Below are 26,027 nucleotides of genomic sequence, written 5' to 3'. Positions count from 1 at the left end.
TATGTGTACTGTCTTCAGCCCTGGCCAACCTGGTCCACCCCAAGTTGAATAAATTCCACATCCCAGAGTGGGTTCTATCCAGAGCTGCTGCTGGCAGCTGTTCTCCCAGCAGCACGGGCAGACAAATTCATGGCATTACTGGGCTAGCAGCTGCTACAGCTCTGGGGGAAGTGACAAGTGCCTGCTGAGAATGAACTATTCTGGGACCAGTCACAGAGTCAGCAAAATTGAGGCCTCAGTTTGCTGGCTGAATGAAGATACAGTACACTTCCTACTCCAAAGTTTAGAAAACCAAAAAGCGCTTCCTCTGTTCCAGATTGTTTGACTCAAGTGGCTCCTGCCTTCACATTTTGCTCCATCTTTTTTATTCCCAAGGGCATGACAACTTCTGCATTGGCTCATACTACCCTCCTCACTGGACAACCACACCTCTCTGCTAAGTCCTTTCACCTAGTCTTTCTAAAGCATGGACATAATTCAGTTCCTTGCTCAGAAATTGTCAATGGCTCCTTTATCCTTACAGAACAAAGCCCTAACCCTATAAACCAGTATTATAAACCTTTGTTATCTTCTGGCTTACCAACTTTTCCAGGTTTATTTAGTATTACAGTTATAATTCATATTGTTCAGAAAATCAGATAAGTTTTCCACCAGCCATGTTTTTCTCACCTTTGGGTTGTTGGTAACACTGTTTTCTCTCTAAAATGCTTCTTTCCCCATCTCTTCATTCTTCTCCAAGTGCTTGCATTGTCTTAATTAAGTCGATTATTTAGGGACAATACATAGCATTAGCAGATTCCTTTTTCTATTCCTATCCATTGAACTTCCCCTTCAAAAGGCTCTTCTCCAGGCCTCTGAGAGCAGAACAAATCACTCCTTCCTTTATGTGTACTATATATGGTCAAGGAGCATCATTTTTTCACACACCTGCCCTTCCATACACCATGACACTTAGGAAATGTTGCAAACACTGTCCCTCAATATCTCTTCCCTTCTATACTGAGAGAAACCCTACTTTCTAGATCATCCAAGTTAATAAATGTATTTTCTAGTTTCCCTTACAGTGCAACATAACCATGTATCTAAGTTCTGTCCAGCTGGATATGAGTTAAAGGCATATATGTGCCACTTCCAGTCTATACCTTTAAAGACTAAAGACATGCTGCCCTCTTGTCCTGTTTCTTTTCCCAATGGATGAAATGGGACATGGTAGCAATGAGCTACTTTGGGCCATACAGCAATGGACACATTTTAGGAGTGGGATAAGAAGTCTGACACTGTCCTGACTGCCCAACAGGCTATTATCTACAGAAAAATCTACACCTATCTTGTATATGCTATTGTTACTTAAGGTCTACTATAGCAGCCACACCTATCTTAACCAAACTAGTCATGCTTAAAATGCCTTTAAATATCTCCTATCCCTGCCTCAAAAGGAAGAAAGAAAGAAAGGAAGAAAGAAAGAAAGGAAGAAAGAAAGAAAAGAAAAAGCCAAAAATTTTGGTGCTATGTATAAAATCCCAACACAGGTGCAGGGACACAGCTGTCTCCACAGCAATGCTTACAGTACACAAACATGGAAGCACTTGGCTATCTTCTGTAACACAGAAATGAGGGGAAGACAGGAAATTGAAGGTTCCATCACTAGTGCTATACTGAGAAGTAGAGGTCTCATCACTGCATCAGTGAGACAAAGCAGAAGTTAGCATGGACCCTTCAGATGCTCACTGAACTTTTCAAAGTAGATCATAGGTGTAATTGTGGAAAAAGAAGAATGAGAGAAAAGGTATAAAGGCTGAAAAATATCAAATGAAGGATAATTTAGACTTTCATATATACACTTATAAGAACAAAAGCCATTTATTCCATGTAAAACAGGAAGACTCTTAACTATCTGATTTTGTTGACATTTTTAGGAATAAATTAGTCTGAACACAGGATGTTGCCTAGAGCTCTTGTTGAGGTTTTCTCCATCTTATCCTTATTAAGTGCATTTGTTCAAATGACTCATCTCTTCTTGTAGTAGGCTGTGCCATGTGAGAATGCTATTATGTGAACATTTTTGACCTACAAAAACTAGCATTTCAGATGTTCCATTCTGAGAGAAGAAAGCTTCTTGTTTTCAGACTCCTTTAAAAAAAAAGAACTATCTCGTGTGTGTGTGTGTGTGTGTGTGTGTGTGTGTGTGTGTGTGTGTGTGTGTGTGTGTGTGTGAATGAATACAGTACCCACAGAGGCCAGAAGAGTGGAATAGACTGCTAGAGATACAGATGGTAATGAGCTGCCTGACATGGGTCTAGGAAAGAAACTTGGATCTTCCCCAAAGCAGCAAGCACTCTTAACCACTGAGCTGTCCCTCCAGCCTTCCAGCTCCTCTTATTCTGTTTTGTTTCTCTCAGAATGCCTTGAACCCAAAGTTATTAGTAAGAAACTGCTGAAACTGACTCGGATCAAGCTCTCCTTGAAACATTTCTAGCTCCCTGAGAGAGACACCATATCTTCCCACCTTTAACCTGCCTGGGAGGAGGGACTGACTCCTTTCCTTATTTTTTCCCAGCAGAACCACTTACTATCTCCTAACACTGGGAGGTCTCCTAAGCCTTAGATTTTTGGCTCTTGGTTCTTATCCTCTCTTCTACATTTACAGTATTATTTACATTAAAGATTTTAATAGGTATCCCCACTCAAAACCACTTAGCTCCACAGTACCACAACTCAACTTGAGTACCTAAAATCCTTACAATGCCTCAAACTCCTGCTCAAAGTAGAGTCACTATTTAAAACACCTGTTTCCTTCATGCCTTCATGTTATAAAGGACACCACAATTCTTTTGGTTGCCAGGTTAGAGATACCAGATACCAGAGATACCTTGAACCATTAAGATTCTTTTTATCCAGTCAGTTATCAAATGTTTTTTGTTTTTTTTTTTTAAATTTTTCAAATACCTCTTGAATAGTGCTAACATATAAGTTTGAAAGATCCACCAAAGGCTTTGTGTTAAAGGCTTGTTTACTGCTGTGGTACTACTTCTGGACAACAGCAGATCCTTTAAGAGGTAGGACATAGTAATAGGAGGTTAGGACACTGGGAGATTGTCTTTGATGGACTCCTAGCCCCACCCTCTCTCTGCTTCCTGAACATCATGAAGGAACAGGCCTCCTCCTCCACATGCCATGCACCACCTCCTTCCCCAAATCAGATCAAACTATGGACTTAGAACCTCTGGAATCATGAGGCAAAAACAAACACTTTTCCTCCTTATAGTTTATTTATCTTAGTTATTTGATCATAGCAACAGAAAGCTTACTAACTCAAATACATCCTTACTGCTCTTTTTTATATGCTATCCAATTCTACATGTACTACCCCCAAATTTAATATTCTTCTCTTGGATTAAAAAAATTATCTAATCTTCCCATCCTTTTCCTCAGAGGCTCATTACCACGGGCACATCAAATATGACCTTCTATACTTGCTGTCAAAGCACTATCCTCTGGGACCCATTCTACTTACTTAACCTTGTTTTTCACAGTTTTTTGAAAATATCCATTTTCCCCCTATTTCTATTATTAAGGATTTGCTTATATAGTTTGCATGGTTCTTTTCCTTGTTAACTAAGCATTCCAAAGCTTACATTATTCCCATAGGAACCAGCACAGAGCACAGTACCTAGCAGGCATTTAAAGGGAGCTAAGAACTGGATTATTACTTAGAATAAGATAAGACAGGAATAAGCTGGAATGAATCAAGCACAAAATAATGGTCAAAGGAGGGTGGGAATGGTCCCCTTTTCTAGGTCCTTGCACCACCTGAATTACACATCCACAGTTCTCACTCCATCTTCAAATTACCTGACTACAATTTGTTTACTGCCCATCTCCTCATTCTAATTAAAAGGCCATGTGAAAAGGAAATGCTTGCTCTCGGCCATATCTTAAGGCACTATGAAGGAGTTCAAGGAATGAGCAACGGACATTAGTTGGATGAATGCTTAGCAATCTTCCCTTTGGGGCTAGCTAGGAAGACAAAGAGAATCAGCTGGCGTGGGAGGGAATAGGAAGGCATAGTATGATGGTATGATAGCAGAAGTAAATATAATTGAAATACAATTTATACATGTATAAATTGTTAGCCACATATATATATGCTAACACACACACACACACACACACACACACACACACACACACACACACACACACACACACACACTCAGACTACTGGCTGACATACAAGAAAGGCTATAAAACTCATTAGCTTGGCTCCCCATTTATTCTGATCTCTCTTAGATAAGACTGATGTGCAAAAAGAAGAGTTCTTGAGGGCTTTCAACAAATTTGAAGCTGTAGGCTCAGGATGCAACCTGGATCTAAGTGGTGCCTCTTGCCTCCCTGCACCCCAGACCTCACTCTCAAAGTTTCTAAAAGCAACTGTCACAGAGTTCCTACTTAAATTGCTGGTCCTTGGTGCTTCGTGTCTTGGCTAGAAAGCGCTCAGCTAGCTTCTCCAGGTTTCGAGAATAATCCATTTCAATCTCAGCTTTCTTTCGGAAGAAGTCTTGCAGGTCCTGCAACAGCTGTACCCGGAGTTCACACTGCTGGTCTAGGCATTTCATCTGCTCTGTGAGCTGAGCCCGGATCTCTGTAAGAAAACAAAAGAATGTGGTCAGACAGACAGCTCTAAATATATACTGTACACACAGATACTTACCTGCCTTTCATTCACTTGTTCCCTGTACCCTGGGATAGTAAAGCCCTTAATAAACAGCCTACAACTGAACGTGGCCAAATGATGTGAGGAACCTTTAATAACCTCCAACTCTTTTTGGACTACTCAAGACCAATCAAGAAGCTGTTCAAATCATTAGAATAAGTTGTATAATACACAAAATAATATCCAAAGCTAAATAATTACAAAGCAAGTTACTGTTTCTAACACCATCCAGAATTTGGGTTCTTTTCTGGCAAAATGAATGATCCGATGAAATCATGTTACCCTATTTTAAAGATTGAATACTATTATTCAGTCTTTAAAGAAGACAAACTATTAAATCCCAGTAAGCTGGGATTCAAAGCCAGACAAATAACTATTTTTTTACACTTTTTTTCATCACTTCCAAATGTTTTTCAAAACAGGGTAAAGATCATTGTATTTTCATGGAGGTTGAAAGATGCCTTTTCAAGGGCAAATGGCAGCAATCAAGAATAAAACATGACTTCTAGAAAATCACATTCAAGGTCAATTGGTTTCATAGTTTCTAATATTACAGAATGTAAATCTTCAAGAAACTATCTTTAAAGCTGAAGGCGTAGTAAAATAGGAATAGTAAGTGACTTAGAAAGATCTTTCTGCCAGGTGGTGGTGGTACATGCCTTTAATCCCAGCACTCAGGAGGCAGATCTCTGTGAGTTCGAGACCAGCCTGGTCTACAAGAGCTAGTTCCAGGACAACCTCCAAAGCCACAGAGAAGCCCTGTCTCAAAAAAAAAAAAAAAAAAAAAAAGCCAAACAAACAAAAACAAAAACAACAAACCAAAAAAGCACGAAAGATCTTTCTTACTGGTATCTCACTTGTCCCATCCTCAGTGGCTTGATAGCCCCCTGCTCTGTCTGAGGTAAAACTATGTCCAGTTACACTCCTGCTTGGCAGATTTCCTACCAAGTCCTTGCATAGGACGAGCAACACTATCACTGTGGAACCAGAACAATGGCAGCTTCAGATGCAACTGGATCTGTCTCGAATACACTACATGTTTTACTGATAAGAGATTTGGCATTCGAGGCAAATAGACTTGCCAACACTGGGCTGCTTTCTTGCCCAGAGTAGGCCCACAGTGTATGTCCAGCTTATTTTACATCCAGTTCCCCATTAGCATCAAAATAGAGCAATTGCTTTCATCTCTTTTCTCTATCGGTACACTCACCTCAAAGCATGACTCCAAGTTGAGGATGAACGGAAGTGCCTATTATATATTATACCTTTCCTGATTGTGTTTCAAATTCATCTCCCACAGCACTGGCAGGTGGGGAAGGAGAAGAGTGAAGTTATCACCCGAGCTCTAGATGAAATTTTGGGATAAAGGCCATGAAATCTTCCAAACCACTGCTTTCTTAAAAGCGGTGAGGACTGACAAAGTTGCACTGGGTTTTACTTCTGAGTACCTGACGTCCAAAATCTATTCCCATCTTTATTGCTCTGTTTTTGCAGTATCAGTACATGACAGACACAGGTGGTCCTTTGTAGGTGACCCTAGGTAATATCTAAGAGCAATCTTCTTCTCCATCCCTGTCAGCCCTGCAGTAACCCAACCTGAACTGAAACTGAGCACTGCAGGATTGTTTCAAGCAAGCAGAATGCTTCACAGAAAAACTGCTGCCTACCTCATCACTCATCAAAGCTCTCTTGTTCTGTGTATTCTGGAGTCTGATTACAAGGGGTGTAGGGCTGTGTGTGTGTGTGAGAGAGAGATCTACAGAGCTCATGTCAGGAATCTGGGTCTTTGTCAGAGGTTTCTGGGTCTTTTAAGGGTAAAGGTCTTTGTTACGATCATTCCTAGAGGCATCTGCCCCTTTGTACATATTAATGAAAAGCTAGCAGTAATGATGAGTAGATAGGAAGACTGTGGGTAGATTATTCATGGGTCATCAATATTACTTAAAAACTGCCCATTAAATGAGACTCATCTCTTAGAGTAAAATGGCTGTCCAAGTGCCTAATCAGGGCCAAAGGTACAAAGGGAGAGGAAGGTACACTCTGGCTATCAAGTCCCTCTGAGCCACCTCACTTAAGACTTGTACCTCAATAATCTCCTAGCTAGGAATGCAGAAAAAAACATTCTAGACTGTTCTAAGGACTATAGATAAAGCCCCATGATACTAATGTAATTCAAGAAGTAGGCTGTTCTGAAACTGTCCTATCCATGAAATAAGTACATCAAGGGGCCACCTGTGGGATATAGCAATGTGTCTTAGAAGTTCCCATGCACTTACAACCAGCATGAGATTCCATGCTGACTTCTCCATGCATAAGCAGTGTAGCATGAGCTGTATCCCATTCTTGCACCCTCTTGATCCTTACAGAAAGGGTATGTGTTTACTGAACACATTATATGGATACACACACACTGCAGCTCACTTAATTCCCATTACCAGCTTCTAAGATATTTCAAATCAGAAAAACTGAAGGTTTACTAAGTAATATGCCAAAGGCCATACCAACAGTGTTAATAGGGCTCATGGTGGTTAATGCTTGATGGAATCTATTTATTATTACCTCTGAGACTCAGTATAACCTACATTAGGTTAATTTAGGTTGGAAGATTCCCTGGCTGAGGGTGCCACAATTCCACAGACTGAGGCCTTGAACTGAGTAAGTGAGAAAACAAGCCAGGCATTCACAGCTCTCTCTTGACTGCAGAGTTCTGACCAGCTCCTTCAAGGTCCTGCTACCTCAGCTTCCCTCCCACAAATGACTGCTCCTTCAACTGGGAGCCAGACTAAGAATAAACCTTTCTGCCTTTAAATTGCTCTTGTCAGATATTTCATCACAGCAGCAGGAAAGGCAACTGAGACAGGGCTAAAGCTAACTTAACATTTATCTGCTTTGTTGGAGAAGTAAGAAGTAGATACTCCATGGACAGCATTTCTGGGTAATTAAGGGACCATGGTTTTTAATCTCTGGGATTTCAATCTTCCTGCTGAAGAATGATTCAGGATCCCGGGATCAAGTTTAGGCTAGGCCACTGAAGTACAAGTTATCTGGTTTTTACTAATCCATAACCAGACTGGATTCCTTCCCCACATCCTACATCTGTTCTCCATGGAAGTTTCCAGGAAAATCCTTCCCTTTGCTTGTGAGCCCATCCTGAGGTATTCAATAAGTATAAAGATAGGGAAGGGGGTGGGGGTGGGGGTGATATTCCCACCCCAATCCAGAAGAGACTGCTAATAGACACCATTTGTCATTGGTTAGTGACATGGAAGCACTCCCCTACAACATGCCTAGACAGAAATCTCTCCTTTGTTATCTTTCTCAGAACATTGAGGAAGGCAGTAAGAAAGATTCCAGTCCACTGCTCCAAGACATAATGGCTCTTCTGTGGAGAGTAGAATGTACTGCTGCTGTTGTTACAACAAATAGTGGTCCTCAATAAGGCAGCTGTGCCAGCCTCTGTCCATGCACATAAGGGGACAGAAACAATAGGGTGCTGATTGTCAGCACACTTGGGCCATGTGCCCAGGCTGGAGGCCCCTCCATACCCTGGCTGACCATAAGGGCAAAAAGAAAAAGGGGCAATTTATAAAAACACAGGGAATTTCTCAAAGTTCCCTGTGTGCTCAAGTGAGTATGCATGTGCACTTGTAAACACACTCAAAGACACAGTATTCACATCTTGTTCTACCACACAAACCAAGAAGACTTTACGAGTCTGCTTTACAGGAGGCAGAGAAGTCCTGAGAGATGGCGGGCCCTTGTAGCATCTTTCACTAGAGTTGTGGGAAGAAGCCAAGCTCTATGTTTTAGAAGCAGCTGTCTCTGAGCTATGAAAGCTTCCCTGGTTAAACAAAAAGTACCAAAGTACTAGGGTCACATGAACTGGCTACAAGAAAGGATGAATGCCAGAAGTGATCTTCTCTGGGCACCTAAGGCTTTTTGGTTTTGCTTTGAATGTTCTTTATTATATAACAGACCCACAGAAGCAAAGTAAACTCCAATGTGAAGACCTAAGAGTTAAATGTAACCATAAACAGAAAGAAATCTAACTGTAAATCTTAAAAATTCAATGTCCTTTGGCTCTTTTCTTTTCTATCACATTTTAAAATGATATAATTTTTTTTTAAATAGCTTCCCTTGCAAGGACCAAAGTTTTCAAACAAGTTTCCTGATACTCAACAGTTACCTTTGCTATTTCATTCATTGATTCAAGCAAAGTTTAACTTTGCTGTTCCACAATTTTGTAAGTATATGAAAACACACTGAATCACCTTAAAGATGTGAATTTTACAGTATGTGAATTCTCTCTCTCTCTCTCTCTCTCTCTCTCTCTCTCTCTCTCTCTCTCTCTCTCTCTCTCTCTCTCTCTCTCACACACACACACACACACACACACACACACACACAGACACCTTTAACTCCACCAAATGTGTTCTGTTGAGGTTGAGTACCACTTTGCCAACGAACACGGAAATGGCCCCAGACTCCATAAAGAATTTTGGTTTCTATTTCTCTACTTTCAGGGTTAAATCACTTCTGAATTGAATAATTATTAAAGCAAATTGTACAAACAATGTGTCTGGGCAGCAGGCTTAGCCATGACACTAAACTCCACTGGCTAGCACATCACTATTCTACTATTTTCAGAGGATGTCAGATCAAAATATGGCAAGGAATACTTTACATTCAAACTCAGGATTTGAAGACATAGCCACTAGTGTTTCCTCTGGGGCAGTTCTGCCTCCTTGTCCATGCCTGGTTATTGCTCAGACACTACTAAGTACACCTGTCTTAGGAGTTAGAAGGAGGTTTGTATCTTACTTAGAAAGGATGCTGCTGACAAGTTTCAATAAGGGTATAACTGGAAATTACTGACAGTTTAGCAAAAATAGTCAAGGCCCTGCCTCACTGACAATCATGTATCCTTTAAATGATAATACCTTCCAGCGGGGATGAAACAGCCCTCTGGAAACTGTCCTCACTTCAGAGAGCACCTAGAGAATTCATTGATGTTCAGATGGGGATTGTGTTCCCCACTGCCTCAACCCTAGGATATGAGCTCATTTCTTTTGCCTTCCAAAACCCATCTCCACATTCTAGAATTTTCTCTAATTTAGTCATAAATACCACATATTTAAGGAGAAAATGGAAGTAGGAAAGCAGGTCAGAAAAAAGACATACATTGTTTTAGGAAAGTCACACAGGTATATCCTTCCCTTCTGAGTGTGCTGGCATCTTGGAGACAGGTGCTGTGACTCCCATGGGTTCTGCTGCCAACATGAAACATATTATTGGATCATGTTTCCCAGTGGGAACCTGGCCTGATTGCCAGTCTTCTCCACAAAATCTATCTCACCTGCTCTTAGTCCTTTCACAAACATATGATGTCACCTCAACCAAAAATATTGATTCGTAGTACTTTCCAGAAAGCGTTATGTAAGAATACAATGGAGCTTTCATCAGGTTCACCTCTCCATTACTTCTCACCAAGACTTCTGATCCCAACAGTAATCAGTTCCTCTCCAAACTGATCTCCAGGAAACAAAGTTGGATGCCCTGCCAAGTCATGCTCTTTACCCTGATCATTTGCCTTTCTACAAATTTCGTAATTCCAAGACTCTTAAAAACCCTGGCTGGAGGCTGGAGAGATGGCTCAGAGGTTAAGAGCACTGACTGCTCTTCCAGCAGTCCTGAGTTCAATTCCCAGCAACCACATGGTGGCTCACAACCATCTACAATTCAATCTGGTGCCCTCTTCTGGCACATAGGCAGAACATATGTATATGTAACAAATAAATGAATCTTAAAAAAAATCCTGGCTGGAAGAAATGAGAACCAAAGCCCAGAGAACTGAAGGAGACTGGTGAGTATCACACAGCTGGTTAGTTGTAGATTCAGAATTGGAACCTTAGTAGCTAGGCTCTGAAGCCAACCTTCTTTATTTACTGTTATCACAAACTTTATTTGAGTGCCTTCCCAGTTCTGAGATTACAAAGACAAAAATTCTCCCTCCAAGTTAGCAAGGGAGTGGGGAATAAATAAAAAGCTACAGTAAAGTGAAATAATATAAATAAGTGAGGATGTGCACAGTGCTGTGAAAGCAGGGAAGAGTGACACTGTAAGCATTGTAGCTCGGATGGATGGAAAAGGCATCCTGGCAGACAGGAGCCAAGGAATTCCACAAAGACACACCACACAGCAAACCTCACGCAAGAGATTGAGAGGGGAAAAAACCAGGAGGGTGGCTACCTCTGTTCAGGTGAGAAACATTAGCAAGCTGAACAGGATACAGGGCTTATATAGAGTTAAGAGATACATTATTTTAGGCAAGCCACACAGGTATATCCTTCCCTTCTTGGTGTACTAGTATCTTGGAGACAGGTACCAGACAGAGTTTTTGGGGGGGAGGGGATGGAGATTGGTTCATGTCCAGAGATTGGGCTTTTTACTTTGTAGGGTGGGGGGTTCCTGCAGTTAGAATGTCCTGTGGGTGGAAACTGGGAGTTGGAGGACCTCAGGAGTGGGGCCTGGTCACTCACATGACTTGAGGGGATTATAGATACAGTACTACATTCAATCTACATGTGATACGACGTCCTTTGAGGATTAATACTGGTCCTTATCTATGAGTTGCTGATGTTTAAAAACAAAACAAAACACCAGTGAGCTACTTTCAGTAAACTACAAAACAACAAGAATGTGACTAATAGCCTTTTTCTCATTACTTCACTCTCTTGAATAAGGCACAGAAATCTTCACTGACAAGAATTATTCCAAACAATTGCTTCTGGAATTATTGTTTTCATTCCTATGCCTGGTTATCTGCAAATTTCTTATACTCTAGACCTATCCAGCCTCCTAGAACTGACTTACCATCTCTTCTTAGTTCTCTAACAGGTATCAACTTAAGCCCAAACGGAAACTCTTGACACAACTCTTGGCCACTACCCATCCTGGTTCCTATCCTAATAATGGCACCTCTTTTACTTACCAGACCAAAAACCTTCAAAAATACTGCTGAGTCTTCTCTTTCATATTCTGTCAACTCAAATTGCCTTCAAATTGCATCCCGAATTCAACCTCTTCTTAGCCTCTCCACCAATTCTCTACTTACATGGTAAGTATAACTTGCCATCATTTTCTTCTGAATAACTGTTCCTATCTGGTTCCTCACTCTCCACCCGTTACTCCACAGTCTACTACTCTACACATGGCAACTCTACTCATCACCCTCCAATGGCAAACACTGGAGAAAGGGTGAAGGCATTCCAAACACTTACATAGCTCAATTGCTCCAGTCTCTGGAATTCAACCTCACAGTTCCCCAGGCATACAGGCCTCTCTGGTCATAGGATGTACCAAGCCCACCTTTACCTCAGCTAAGGGAAGGAAGCCTTTGAAATTGTTCCCCTTAGCTTGAAGCACACTTCTTTTGCAATGGTTAGTCCCTTCCCTTTATTCAGAGGTCATCTTCTCAAAGCAGCCTTCACAGACATCCCATCTGATAGAGCCCTAACACTAACCTTTACCTTCATTTGATTTTACCCCACTATAATTTCTATACCTATAATAACTCTAGGTATTGTCTTCTCCTCTCACTAGACACAAGCCCCATGATGACATACTGGATTTGCTTTGTTCACAGTTGACCCTTGATGCCTTAGTGACCAACATATAAAAAGTCTGAATTTAATGAATGAAAAGCTTCTTTGACTTTATGAGACTTGAGACAACTTATTGCTGTCCCTCCTCAAGACTTTTTAATTATGACTGCTCCCTAACCCCCCAAAGTCAATAGTTATTCCTTTTAAAAAGAGAAAAGAAGAGTTGGGGAGATGGCCCAGCAGGTCAGGGGACTAGAGTTCAGTTCTCTGCACCTACAGTAGGTGGCTTACAATGGTGCATAACTCTATTTCCAGGAGGTCTGATATCATCTCCTGACCTTTGTAGAAACCACATATGTGAAGCATATACTCACAAAGATTTATACACAAAAACAAAACCAATCTTTTAAAATTTTTAAAAAGAAACCCTAGAAAAATTCAAAGGAGAGGTGCATTATCTAGTCAGTTCTGTTCTATTCTGACAAATGTTTTCTCTCCATTATTTATGACAGATACAAAAGGACTCACTGTATATGTCCACGGGGCATTTTTCATAATTAATGAAATCTTTTTAGGAGGAAACTTTACCAGAACAAACGTTTCAGCTGCCCCAGGGCTGGCCAAGCACAGTGAACACAATCCCAGTCAGAGTACAAAACAAGGGTTTTCCTAAATTTCATAGCCCTCTGAAACAATGTCTTTCATTACCTTTACCAGAATCCAGAATGTGACCAGCCTGCAAATGTATGAGTATGATGGTCTGTGGTGTCTTTAAGTAGAAAATAAAATTATCACCTTCAATATGCTTATACTTTCTAAACATATAATTACCAGAATCAGAAGATCACAGAGGCCAATGAGAATCTGAAAAGTGCCCTTTTCAGTCAGAGAGACAAAGGTACCATCAAGAAAATATCCTGCCCCTCTAACTAGCCCACAGCAATATAATGTCAGTCACAACTTTTTAAACATGTGAACAAATAATATAGCTTCCAAGTATATTAATATAAATCAAATTTTTCTTATTTTTTGTTTTGTTTTTTGATATTTCAAGAAAGGTTTTCTCTATATGTAGCCTTGGCTGTCCTGGAACTCACTCTCCACATTCCTTAAAATTTATATTAAACATTTTTCTCCCCCTTCTTAACATTTTTTGTTTTCAAGACAGGGTTTCTCTGTGTGGCCATGGCTATCCTGGAACTAGCTCTGTAGACCATGCTGGGCTCAAACTCACAGAGATCCTCCTGCCCCTGCCTCCCAAGTGGTAGGATTAAAGGCATGCACCACCACTGCCCAGATTTTTCTCACTTAATTTAAAAAATAATAGTGTCTATCACTTGCTAAATAAAAAGTTCAGTTTATATAGAAGGAAAGTTATTAAAATTTAAACTATATTAAAATGGATATAAATACTCAGAATTTTAATATGCTTTAAAAGAAACTTTTGCCTAAATTCACATCTTTAGTGTAGTTTATAGAAGTGATAACACTTATTGAAATTCCTGAAGGACAACATGAGATTATACTGTCCTGAAAAGAGTCCATAAATTTTTAAGTGCCAGCACAGTATAAGTCTTTCTCGTTTTAACCAGTTTCCTGGGCCTGCCTTCCAAAGGAAGGTGGTCTTCTAGAGAAGACAGACTATGGGAAGAGCTGCAACAGGATAGCTCATTATCAGGTAAAGGACAGTATATTATCAAGCCTACTTGGTCCAAAACTGAGGAAGGGCTTCCAGAAGCCAGACTTCAAGGACTGAGGTTACCCAGAAAAAGAGTACAGGGAAGGTTCCCTAGGCCAGAGGAAGACTGTATTTCAATGGTCCAGAGGACAAGGACAGGAAAATATATAAAAGGAAATGAAATAATAAAAGAAATTCGGACAGGAAGATATATAAAAGGAAATGAAATAATAAAAGAAATTCAGACTAACTAGAACCTCGAACTTTTAAGTAGGAGGTTGAACAAAGGAAGACGGAGGGAAGACAGGGGTCATGGTGCTGGACAATACCAAAGTCTGAATGAGCATAGGATTGTTCCCACAGACCAATGGTAAGCCATCATGGATCACATATAGAAGTTATACAAGCAACTGCTTTTAAAGATGGTGAGCATTCCCTCTAGAGAGTCCAAACACAAGAGAAGCATGAACCATTTCAGTTTTGGAGAGGTCAAGGTTTTTTTTTAATATTCTTCTAATGACTCCTTCAACTTGCATCTTCCAAATAAACTAAATTCCCTCCAAAGCTCAAAGAGCCTGGTGAATCAATGGTTAGCGAGAAATGACCACACGTTATAATCTTGCCAACAGATCAGTCCCACGAGTTAAGTATTATAGCTGCAGCAAGAAAACTGCATGAGTCAGACCAGTTAGGCCTAGGTTTCTTTTTCCTCATCCGAGAGAGTCTGTGGTTAAGTATTTCTCCCTGCCTACCCCCTTTACACCAAAGGCTATGTCTCAACCACATGCCTCAACAACGTAAGTGGAAAGGACTTTAACTCAGGAACCAGAAAAAGACAAGAAAATGCTTTGCCTGACTGTTTCACACCTCGGGGGTAGGGGTGGGGGGGTGGGGGTGGGAATACCCTCCTGCTCAAATCCATAGATGGGCATATTTAGAATGTTCTTGAGGCAGGAACATAATTCAGAGCAAGTCAGCTAAGAATAAAAAACACTAAACTAAATAAAATTAAAACCAAATACCAAGCATTAAAGCTTAGGTCTGGATTCAGTCTGTTCACATAAACAGGCTTAGGCCAATGCTGCTGTCAGATGTCAATCAACCTAGCATCAGAAGGTGGGAGATTAGATTATGTGACTTCTGTTGATATTACTATTGCAAATTAGTCATGATTTTGCATGTCTTTAAAAGCTACTGTTGGTTTTAAAAATTGAGAAAACAAAAGCAAGAGTACTGTGGGTTCCATTATAGAAAAACTCTCATGCCCCTAGTATATGCCTGTATTTTTAAAGGACATTATAAGAAAATTTATTTTAAATGATCTTATGTGCCTCTAGACTTTCTGGGCAAGGATTATGTCAAAATTGTTTTTCATGTTTTTTTTTCTTTTTTTTAATTTAAATTAGAAACAAGTTTCTTTTACATGTCAATTCCAGTTCCCTCTCCTTCCCTTCCTCCTCTGCCGCACCCTCACCCCATCCCATCCCCTTTCTGCTCCCCTGGGAGAGTGAGGCCTTCCATTGGAGATCTTCAAAGTCTGTCATATCATTTGGAGCAGAGCCTAGACCCTTCCCCATGTGTCTATCCTGAGAGAGTATCCCTCTATGTGGAATGGGCTCCCAAAGTCCATTCGTATACAAGGGATAAATACTGATCCACTACCAGAGGCCCCATAGATTGCTCAGGACTCCTAACTGACCACCCACGTTGAGGGGGTCTGGATCAGTCCTTTATTTTAATTTTTAACAAAACAACAGAATAAATTTGAGTAAAAGACACAAACCAGCACAACACCCTGACTGGACTAGACAAAACCGAGTCCCTAAGAAATTTAATTTTCATTTTCAAGAGAGTAGACTTTCCCAAACTGTATAAAGGAAATCACTATTCTGGTTCTTTATTATTTTTGTTAGGATTTGTTTGTTTTATACTATGTTTATGTGTGAGTGCCTATATGTACATATATGCACCACATGTGTATCTGAAGTTATAGGCAATTATGATCCACCAACGTGGGTGTTAGTGTTAGGAGCTGAACCTGGGTCCTTTGCAAGAACAAGTGCTCTTAGCCACTGAGCAATCATCTCTTCAGCCCCCTAGTTCTTTATTATTAAATGTCACATTTTTCAGAAAAAAAAGCTTACAGGATAATTCCTCTTATTTACGAGTTCTCCTCTGTAGCATCTCGAATAATTCTATTATGACACTTAGCACAATGGAAGGTAATTGGAAATATAATTTGTTTCCCATGCTAGGCACCTCAAGTCTAACACCACATCTTATTTTCACATCCCGGGCAACATACCACAGAGCTAGTATAAATGTTGAACTGAAATAAATGAAAATGAATTATTCTTTCCCTATCTTCAACAATGACTCTGGAAGATTCCAACGAAGCTTCAGAGTTAACTATGTGCAGATCCTCAGTTCGCAAAGACTCAACAATAAAGATTTCTGTATATTTGGCTCTTTCTCCACTCCTCCTTTCCTTGCCTCTCCACCTCCAGAGGGGAGTTCCCACTGGAAATTGCACAATTCTTTGTGCAAAGAGAAACAACAAGCTTAGTTCCTGTTGACCTGGATAGCATAATGTTCTGGCACAGGATCTCCCACTATCTTAATTACTTTTCTTGTTGCTGTGAACAAACACTTAACAAGAAGCAACTTAATGGAGGAAGGGCTTAGCTTGAGGCAACTGATCACTATGCATCCACAGTCAGGAAGCAGGGAGAAGGATTGCTCAGTACAGTTTTTCTTTTTTACTGAGTCCAGGACAAGAACCTATGCAACTGTGCCATCCATAGCCAGCAGGCCTTCTCACCTCAGTTAACCCAGTCTGGATAATGCCTCACAGGCATGCTTGGAGGTCAACAACCTGGATAACCTGCACTTGTATTCTAGTCAAATTGATGATAATAACTATCAAGTCCACTTTCACAAAAGAGTAGCAAACCCAATCCAACAACAACTTCTTCTTCTTCTTCTTCTTCTTCTTCTTCTTCTTCTTCTTCTTCTTCTTCTTCTTCTTCTTCTTCTTCTTCTTCTTCTTCTTCTTCTCATAACTATCATTTGAAGGTCTACTCACTCTTATTTTACCAAATTATTACCTTCTGTGATGGTTAATTGTGATTTCCCCACCTTCCTTAGGAACACCGAGACATTATGTAGCATATCTTTAGGTGTGTCTCTGTGGAGTGTTTCCAGAAAGGATTAATTGAGGAGGCTAGACCTGGCCTGAGTGTGTAGCCCATCCCATGAGCTGGGACCCCAGACTAAAAACAACAAAGGGCAGGGGGAAAGTCAGTTGAATGTCAGCCACTGAAATAGCAAAAGGTAGGGGGTTTTAGTCTCATGTTCCCACTGCCATGTGCTACCTGCCACCACGATGGACTGTATTCCTTGAAACCGTAAGTTAAAGTAAATTCTTTCTTCTTTAAATTGCTGTGGCAGCTGCCAGGAAGGTAACTAATATTCCTTGGAAGGCATTCACTTCTATCTTCCTTAGCCTTATAATAAGCAAATGTAACTTTCAGTCAAGCTGAGGCAATGCTTTGAACTCATCAAAACCCTAAGGAGCAGTACATGTTACATTCTGAACAAACATGCACATACACAGAACATACCACATGCATATGTGTACAATCACTCTGAATTTTTGGATGCAGTTATATTTATTGTCTATATCCAGTTTGCTTTTATTCTTTCTATGCTTTAAAAAAAAAGAAAACACTTGAGTTTTCAAAACAACTGGCTTCATAACCTGTGTGAAAGCTCTAGTCAGCTGAGCTATACACATGGCTGTGATCAGTGTTTCAAGAATCACTTTGAAAACTTTTAAGTAGTAAAATAATAGCTCTTAAAGACAAGACAAACAATTGGATAAGTGGTTAACACTTGCAGTCCTAGCAATGGAGAAGCCAGAGGCAGGAGGTGTGCTATAAGTTTCTGGCCAGCCTGGTCTATGTAGTGAGCTCCAGGCCAGCAGGGCTCTACAGCAAGACCCTAAATCAAAACAAAACAAAAACTCCAAACCGATAGGAAAAATGGATCTAAGACCCGAAACAAAATCTCTATCTGGAAAACTAAAATACTCGAATCCTCACTCAGAAAAAGCACAACACTACTAGACTTGGTAAGAAGGTGAGGATTAGACTAAACCAGATATGGGCAATGTCCAAACATGCTAGCAAGAACTGCTGCTCCCAGTAAAAATCAAACACTATCCAAAGGATGGATCCTCCCTTCATGCTTTTGATGTTGTGATGGTGATAAAAGAAAAGATGGATACAACCTGTCAATTTCTTCTTGTGTGTGTGTTTCTACATACCTTTCACCTATGATGATTTAATGAGTTGCTGTTAGGAAGTTCATTTCCAGAATTAGAAGTATCAGACAGACAGAAAAGCATTTCAGGACGTTCTCTGAGATAAAAGGGTCAACAGTGGTAAACACCTTCAGAAATTGACTAAAGTAATGCCAAATACACCAAAATCATAAATATTTTGGAGCCTTGAAGTAGAACAAAGGGGGAAGTTGAGTTTAAAGCAAGCTATGTAGTTTTCTTGTTGTATGTGCCAGGGAGGAAGGTGGGAAGACTCCTATTAATTTATAGAAAAGGTTCTAGGTTAAGGCTTTGGTGTAGATTTCTCTGTGTTCTCTGTTATATATAGTCTTGCACTATGCCCCATCCAGTTTCTTAGGAGAGTCCTGAGTTTAGAAGATGGTAGAGATGGAAAGCTGTAAAACCTGGTAGCACAGGGTAAAACCAGAGGGGTTTACAAAATAAAGCCTGTACTAACATGACATGATATGTTCAGTCATCTTCTCTGTCCTCTACAAACCTTTATCCCCACCTCACCCCTTTGTGACATCAACTTATAGTACTGCCCCCTCATCTCCTCTAGATCACTTTGCTTCAGTTATAGTTGACTTCTAAGTCTTCAAACACATTGAGCACACTTGAGCCTCAGGGATCTGCTACAAGACGCTTGTCTTGTGAGTGGAATGTTCTTCACACAAGTGTAAAATCTCACCTCCTTCAAATCTCTGCAAAAATGTGACCTATATTACAAAACTCACCTCAACACTGTCCATCCTCATTTTGAAATAAAATCTGACTTCACTATCCAACACTGATATCCAACTGATATCTTGATGCTATGTAATTGTACACTAATCCTCAAACTCTGTTGGAATGTTAACTCAGAAATACTTTAGTATTTAGTAACAAAACTAAACACCTAGAGTTATATTGAATACATAATAGATGATATTCACTTAACAGATGAATGGACAAGTGCATAGTATAGGATCTAAATCTCTTTTCCTGCTTGGTGATAGCTAAAAGGAATGGGGTCTTCAACACAGATGCACATGTTCATCCATACTAAAGTCTTTTTTTTCTCCATTCATTTATTTAGTTCATAAAGTAAGTCATGCACAATTATGATACAGAATACAGTATGTTCACAATGGCATGGCTAAATTAAACCAATTAACATGTTATATCACACATATTCATCATTTTTGTTTTGAGAACACTTAAAGTATACTATCTCACAACTTTTAAAATATAGCATATTGTTATCAACCATATTTATCATGCTCTCAGTCATACTAAAGTCTTATCAAGATGAATGGTATCAGACACTTACGTTTCTAGGGGAAAGGAGTGATTGCAGGGTGAAGTTAGCAGACACCTTAAAGGAGATAGAAAGAGCAAAGGCAACAGAGATCTGCACAAGATCCCAAGATTTAAAAGTTCACAGTGTATCTTCGGGCTATTTACTTAAACTGCTGTGTCCATTAGTTGAGAATTTTTGCAATGCATTTCGATCATATTCAGCCCTCTCCTCTCAGATCCATTTCTCTTCCCCACCCACCCAACTTTGTGTCTCTCACTGTTTTTTGTAACTCATTAAAAACAGTTTGTTCTGTCCATACACTTGGAAATATGGCTTTTACTGGAGGGTGGTTTACTCACTGGGGGCTGTACCCTTAAAGAAAAATGATCCTCCCTCTTCCAGTAGCTATCAATTGCCAAGTGCTCCTTAGCTAGGGGAGGGACTTCATGACCACTTCCCCTCTCCAACCTGAAATTTTGTCTGCCTTGAGCCTGTACAGGTAATATACATGTTCTTTCAACTGCTATGAATTCAAGTGTACAACTGCCTTACTGTGTCCAGAAAACAGTTTCCTGTAGTCACCCACCACCTATTGCTCCAATAATGGTGCCATATATGTATTTCATTGACAGTAGGCCTTAAATTCCATCAGGTATGGGGAACCCCATAAAACTGATGCCAGTGGGCATGTCTTGCCAGGCCAGTCTTCGCTGTAGTTCTCCAGGCTCACAGCTGGATAAGACTGGTCATTCCTTTTCTCTTCCAGTGGCAGACACCGAATTTCTAGCATTATGAAAGCTAGCCAGTGGGAATGAAGCTTCCCAGAGGGTATTACCCTGATTTCTCCATGAGGGACACAAATTTTATGAAGACATTTTGCCTAATACCATCTAGAAAGATTATGAAGAAATATGCACTTGTTTAAAACAGACTTCCTTGTAAAACAGCATAACTCCAAAACATAAAGAAAACTAATTTCTCCTCACTCTGGCCAGATTTGAAACATGAAATTTATTTAAGAGCCAGAATGAAAAGCACCAAGATTCTGTGTCTGTCTATTGGCTCACAAGCCAACAGTTTGGATTTCTAATCCTGAAACTTTTCACAGAACTGAACAGCAAAAATCCAGCTGTGCTGTGCTCTGAATCAGAATTGTGGGTTCTCTTCTCTATGGGGAGGCAGCCCCCTAAAATAAACAGTAAGGTTCAGAGAAAATCCCTCATCTGTCTTCTCTAAGTCTTTAAAAGGAGCTGGTGCCCTGGAGAAAGGTAGATTAATCTCTTAACCAGCAAGTGCAGTCTCTAGCCTACAGGAAAAAGAAAAAAAAAAAAAAATCAGGCCTCTAGGGGGCAATTTAAGAAAGACGAAGCCATAAAATAATTAATGAGGAAATGAGTTAATCTGTAGCTGGTTATAATCCATATGTCCAAGAAGAGCATCATTACAAATAGCAATCTTCTACCAGTCACTCAACCTAGCCATTTCTTCACTATACCTTCCCGCTGTCCCTCATTCCAATCCATATTTCATAATGAAAGGAAGACAGAAAGAAGCCAGCACATTCAATTTCTCACAACTAAATCCCTCCAGCAACTTGAATTTCCTGAAGCTACTCTCCTAGGAGGGGGTACATTGTGACCAAGCTTCCCTACAGCACCTCCCGCCATCTGCAAAATTAAATTAAATGGTCCTTCTCTTTTGAAATCCTGCCATGGATGTACCAAAGGGAACATCTGAGTATACCAGTCAGGGATGATAGCTTTTCCTTTTTACCAACACACACAAATCATTAGGAGATTAAGTCTCTGGATGGCTAATGTGCACTTTCATAAAAGAGGAGAAGTTAAATGCTCAGTCTGACACCCACATAGAAAGGGCTAGGATTGCACTTGCTGCTGCCCTTGGAAGATGATTAAAAGCGGGGCAGACAGGAAGCTAATGGCTTTTTTGCTGCACTTTTATGGGGGCAGGGGTGTCAGGAATGGACATGGGAAATCAAGTGCCAAGTGTTGAAGGGCAGATGGTGGGGGAAGGGGAAATGATTATGTGCCTAGAGGGCACAGGAACACCCCCAAAGAACAGAGTACTCCACACCCACACACAGCTCTAAGGATGCTGAAGCCTGCACTCACTATTCCACGACAAATGGCTCCTTCTAAAACAGACAGAAATTTAAGCCAGTGCAGGGGTGGGATTCGGTGGGGATACAGATCACTGTACAGTGCCCACTTAGAATGTGGGCCCAGGGTTTAACCCCCAGTGCCTCCCCCCTCAAAAAAAAAGCAGACAGACAACCTGTAACTTTTGTATTTGATGCACTACCAAAATTTCCACCTTCTGCCCCTACAGCCCAGATTCTCCCCCCACCCCGCAAAAAAAAATCTGATTGTTTCAGCCATTTTTCCAACCCTCCTCTAGCTGAACAATTTAAATCAACGGTTATTTCTACACCCACCTGGTCATGCTTTAAATATGCCTAAATTTGGAACAACAGAAGCAAGTGGGTAAAAAAGGAAAGAACTTAGGAAATGACAATTTTCAGAGTAGCAGTACATAAAATGAAAAGTAACTCAGATGGGAACAGACTTTACATGAATATAAAATTATACACAAATCATATTTAAGTCACTTCAATCCAACAAATCTTTAGTACTTACTGTTGTGCCTATGAGTAAAGACCAAACACAATGGGTCAGAAAACCATCTAGTCTAAAATGGCAGTGGGCTCCTGCTCATACACCTGGAAGAGGCTTCTTGGAAAACCCAGGATCGGCTCTAGATTACATAGTTATAACAGAAACCTACATCTACCCCAAAGTCACTCTAAACAACTTTTCAGATCCACTGGCTAACCCTCAGTCACAGAGTGGACAAAAAGAAGATTTAGAAGCCAAGACAGAGGCAGAGAGAGGAACCAGATGGCTGCCTACAAAGCTAAGAAATATATGCTTCTTAATGAGACATCTGGCAGGAAGAGTGAAAAAAATCCTTACATCAAATTCTTTGAGAGATTATAATCCACAATGGAAGTTATTCACTACAATTCTTAAAAACCACTATAGTTAATAATAAATGTCTTCACTTATTTCTTGCCATCTTCTGAAAAGCATAGACATTTCAGGGGGAAGAGTTAAGAATAAAAGCACTTCTTACAGAGGGTATGTTAGTGTACGCCTTTAATCCAGCATTCCAGAAATAGGGGTAGGCAGATATCTGTGAGTTTCAGGCAAGCCAGGGCTACATAGCAAAACCCTGTCACACACAAAAAAAGGAGGAAAAATGTACTTCTTGATGGATCTAGGACCTAGGAAAAGATAGCAGGATGTAAGAATCAACTGTATAAAAAGGGTAGAGAAGGAAAAAGCAATCGAAGAACTTGGGGGGAAAGGGAATTCTTAGAAACTCTCTGCTCCCAGGATATCTACAATTCCAGATGTTTTACAGAAACACATTTCAGACATTAAAGGAAAAAAAGGGGGGTGGGGGGGGAGTCCTGGCCAGGCAAGATGACACCACACCTGTAATCAAAGTACTCAAGAAGAAGAATGGCTACATACAAGTTTGGAGCCAGTCCAGTCCACACAGCAGAGAGTTTCAGCCAAGGAGGACTAAGATCTTGTCAAGAGAAGGAGGGAAGAAAGGTAGGACTGGGGGAGAGAGGGTAAGCAATCGTAAAGACTCACAGATTCTCAATTCCCAACGAAGCAAAACCTGCAGAAAGGTTCTTATGAAAATGGAAAGCTCCCCCAGAAACTTTATTATTTTTAAAAATATAATTAATAATAATAATAATAGTAATAATAGGAAGAAGAAGAGGAAGAGGAGGAGAAGTAGGAGGAGGAGGAAGAGGAGGAAGAGGAGGAGGAGAAGGAGGAGGAGGAGGAGTTAGAAGAAGAAGAAGCCGCCGCCACCTGGTTAATCTCTCTTGCTGTCCTACAAAGGAGATACAGAGTCTGGAACTGAAGTGACATCAGACCTGTCTGCTGTCACTTGTCCTACTGTCAGTATCTGTCAGGAATTGGCCAACAGCAGAAATCTAAACCCCTCAAGAAGAAATATTCTCTTTGGATCCCAAAACTAATTTGAAAGATTCAGTAATACAGTCAGCATTTTACAACAAGGGGTTGGGGATGCGGGGAGCCAGGATATAAAAGATAGCCAAGGTGACAGCCTGAATTCTGGTAGAAAATAAAAATGCACAGATATCCAGTAAGCCTGGCAGAAGGAAGAGGGTCCTACAGAGGTCACTGGCACACATCCCTCACCCCATTCCTTCCTTCCAAGAACCACGCTCCTAAAGTCTTCTAGGGAGATACCAGGATATCTCTCAGTCAGCAAAGCTTCAGGGCAAACCCAAGGAGATCCTGCTTCATTTCAGTGTTCTTGGAATGGTGAGGTTCAGGGCCCTCTATCAGCTGCTAACCCTCAGTGACAGGAAGATGTGAAAAGGGAACAAAGATGAAGGGAAAAAAAATCATGGCTAAGAAAAGGGGGGCATTGTCTTCTTTAATGAGTATTTTCTTCATTTTGCTTTTTTTTTTGTATTTTCCAAACTGTCTATGATAATCATGCTGCTTATCTAACTAGAAAGGCAATAGAATGTTATTTTAACACATGAATTCACAGCAGCAGTGGGTACATACACGAGATCAAGCTAGTGAACTACCATGCCTGAAGAGCTATGAACAATTGCTGGCTTTGGGGGGAGGGAGATTCAGTTTTCTTTAAGGTTGTGGCGGGTAGGCTGACAAAGCTCAGTGCATAGTCTCACACCCTAAAGTATATGGACAGCACAAATCGGAGATAATGGATTAAAAATTTTTTAAGGGATGATGTGAAGTTGGGGGCAGTAAGGGGGTAGAGGCAGATCTGGGAGGAGACAAGGGAGGAACTGGGGTTGAATATGAGCAAAACCATTGTATGGAACTCTCAAGCAATTAATAAGAATATTGTTTTAGGGTTACTTTAAAACCAGCATGAACACACATTTACTTTTTCTCTGAATGAATGGATAAATAAATAAATAAATAAATAAATGAAAAAAATGTGAAATGAGATCAGCAGAAGCACTACCCAGAATGCTTCCAGGCAATGTTCTAGGGAAGGAAATTGGAAGATGGAAGAAAATAAAGAAAAATCTCACTTAATATTTTTTTTAAGAAATAAAAAGCCAAAAGGGAAATAAAAGAAAAAAATCTGAAAGACTGGCAAAGTGTGTGCATTTTCCTATGCTTCAGTGTGCACACTTAAGTTAGAGAAACCAATTACTTTATGATAGAAGGCATCTAGTGGTTAGATTCACTCACTGCACAAGAAAGTACTCCAAATAAAGATTCCTTTTTCCCGAATGACTACTCCCAAAGAAAGATCTCTACTTGGAAGGTTTTTATCCTTGGCTGTGTTAGATCTATAAAGCCTGGGAAGACAATACTAAAGGCCAAGGCTTACTGTGTCTCAGTAGCTGGCCTCCTGTTTCACAAAGGGCTCCTGGCCACCACCAATCAGGCAGGACAGACCACTTGCTCTCATATGAGGTGATCTCTGCTCATCTCCTGGAAGACTAGTCTTAATGATTCTTTCCATGAGTCTCAGGGGATTGCTTTCTAATGTGAATTCAGTGTTACACAGAGGAAACAACACCACAGAGAGGCAAGAGACAGATGCCAATTTCTAGCAGAAGCCTCTGTTCCTTCCAGCTTGGAAAAAAAAAAAAAATGTTGGCAGAGAATAATGCAGTTGGATGGTTTCTGTTAGTGTTGGGGGGAAGGAGAGGAGAAACACCACAGAGAAATTGACCAATCAATCTTCTGTGCTTTTAAAGAAGAGGAAAAAATACTACTTCCTAATTTTTTACTCTCTGTTACCAAAGTCCAAGCACCACACTTCTTCCCATCAAGATGCAATCCACATTTAGTCAGTCACTGGTCCAGCCGATGCACTACATTACTGACTGAAAATCAGGAATAGAAAGAAGTTCACTGACTTTTTTTTTCTATGTAAATAAAAGCCCACAGCTTCCCATGTTAAGAATTCAGTAAGACAACAATAGAGTTTCCCTGAAAAGAAGTTAGATTACTTTTTGCTTGCCACAATGACTGAAAAAGTGTTACCAGTGTTTAGTATAAAGGGACAGAAATGTAATGTCTTAGGATATGTGAACACTCTTATATATCCAACATGCCAAAGGCATCTACACTAAGAATCACTATGGGACCCAACACTTAGAAAGTAGAGGCAGGAAGACTACTACAAGTTCAAGGCCAATCTGAGCTATACAGTGAGTTCCCTATCATCTTGGGCAAAATCAGAGAATCCGTCTTAAATATACAGCAGCAAAAACAAAAGAATCACTATGGACAGTAGTAGAGATTAGGCGTTTCTTGTCTTTGTCTTATATTTTCCTAAAT

At 40.3% G+C, this 26,027-nt stretch overlaps 1 protein-coding gene across 5 annotated transcripts in view; it reads right to left on the bottom strand.

Moving 5' to 3' along the window:
- Srgap2 (SLIT-ROBO Rho GTPase activating protein 2) overlaps positions 1–26,027 on the bottom strand; it is a 224,883-nt gene that overhangs the window by 126,433 nt on the left and 72,423 nt on the right. For all 5 annotated transcript variants that reach the window (XM_027417668.2, XM_027417669.2, XM_035445604.1 and 2 more), the window contains exon 3: positions 4,450–4,642. In XM_027417668.2, coding sequence (XP_027273469.1) covers positions 4,450–4,642 — 193 coding nt within the window. The remainder of the gene's footprint in view (positions 1–4,449; positions 4,643–26,027) is intronic.

This window comes from Cricetulus griseus, chromosome 5, assembly GCF_003668045.3.
Source record: "Cricetulus griseus strain 17A/GY chromosome 5, alternate assembly CriGri-PICRH-1.0, whole genome shotgun sequence".
Taxonomy (NCBI): domain Eukaryota; kingdom Metazoa; phylum Chordata; class Mammalia; order Rodentia; family Cricetidae; genus Cricetulus; species Cricetulus griseus.
This window is presented reverse-complemented; position numbering and strand designations above follow the sequence as displayed.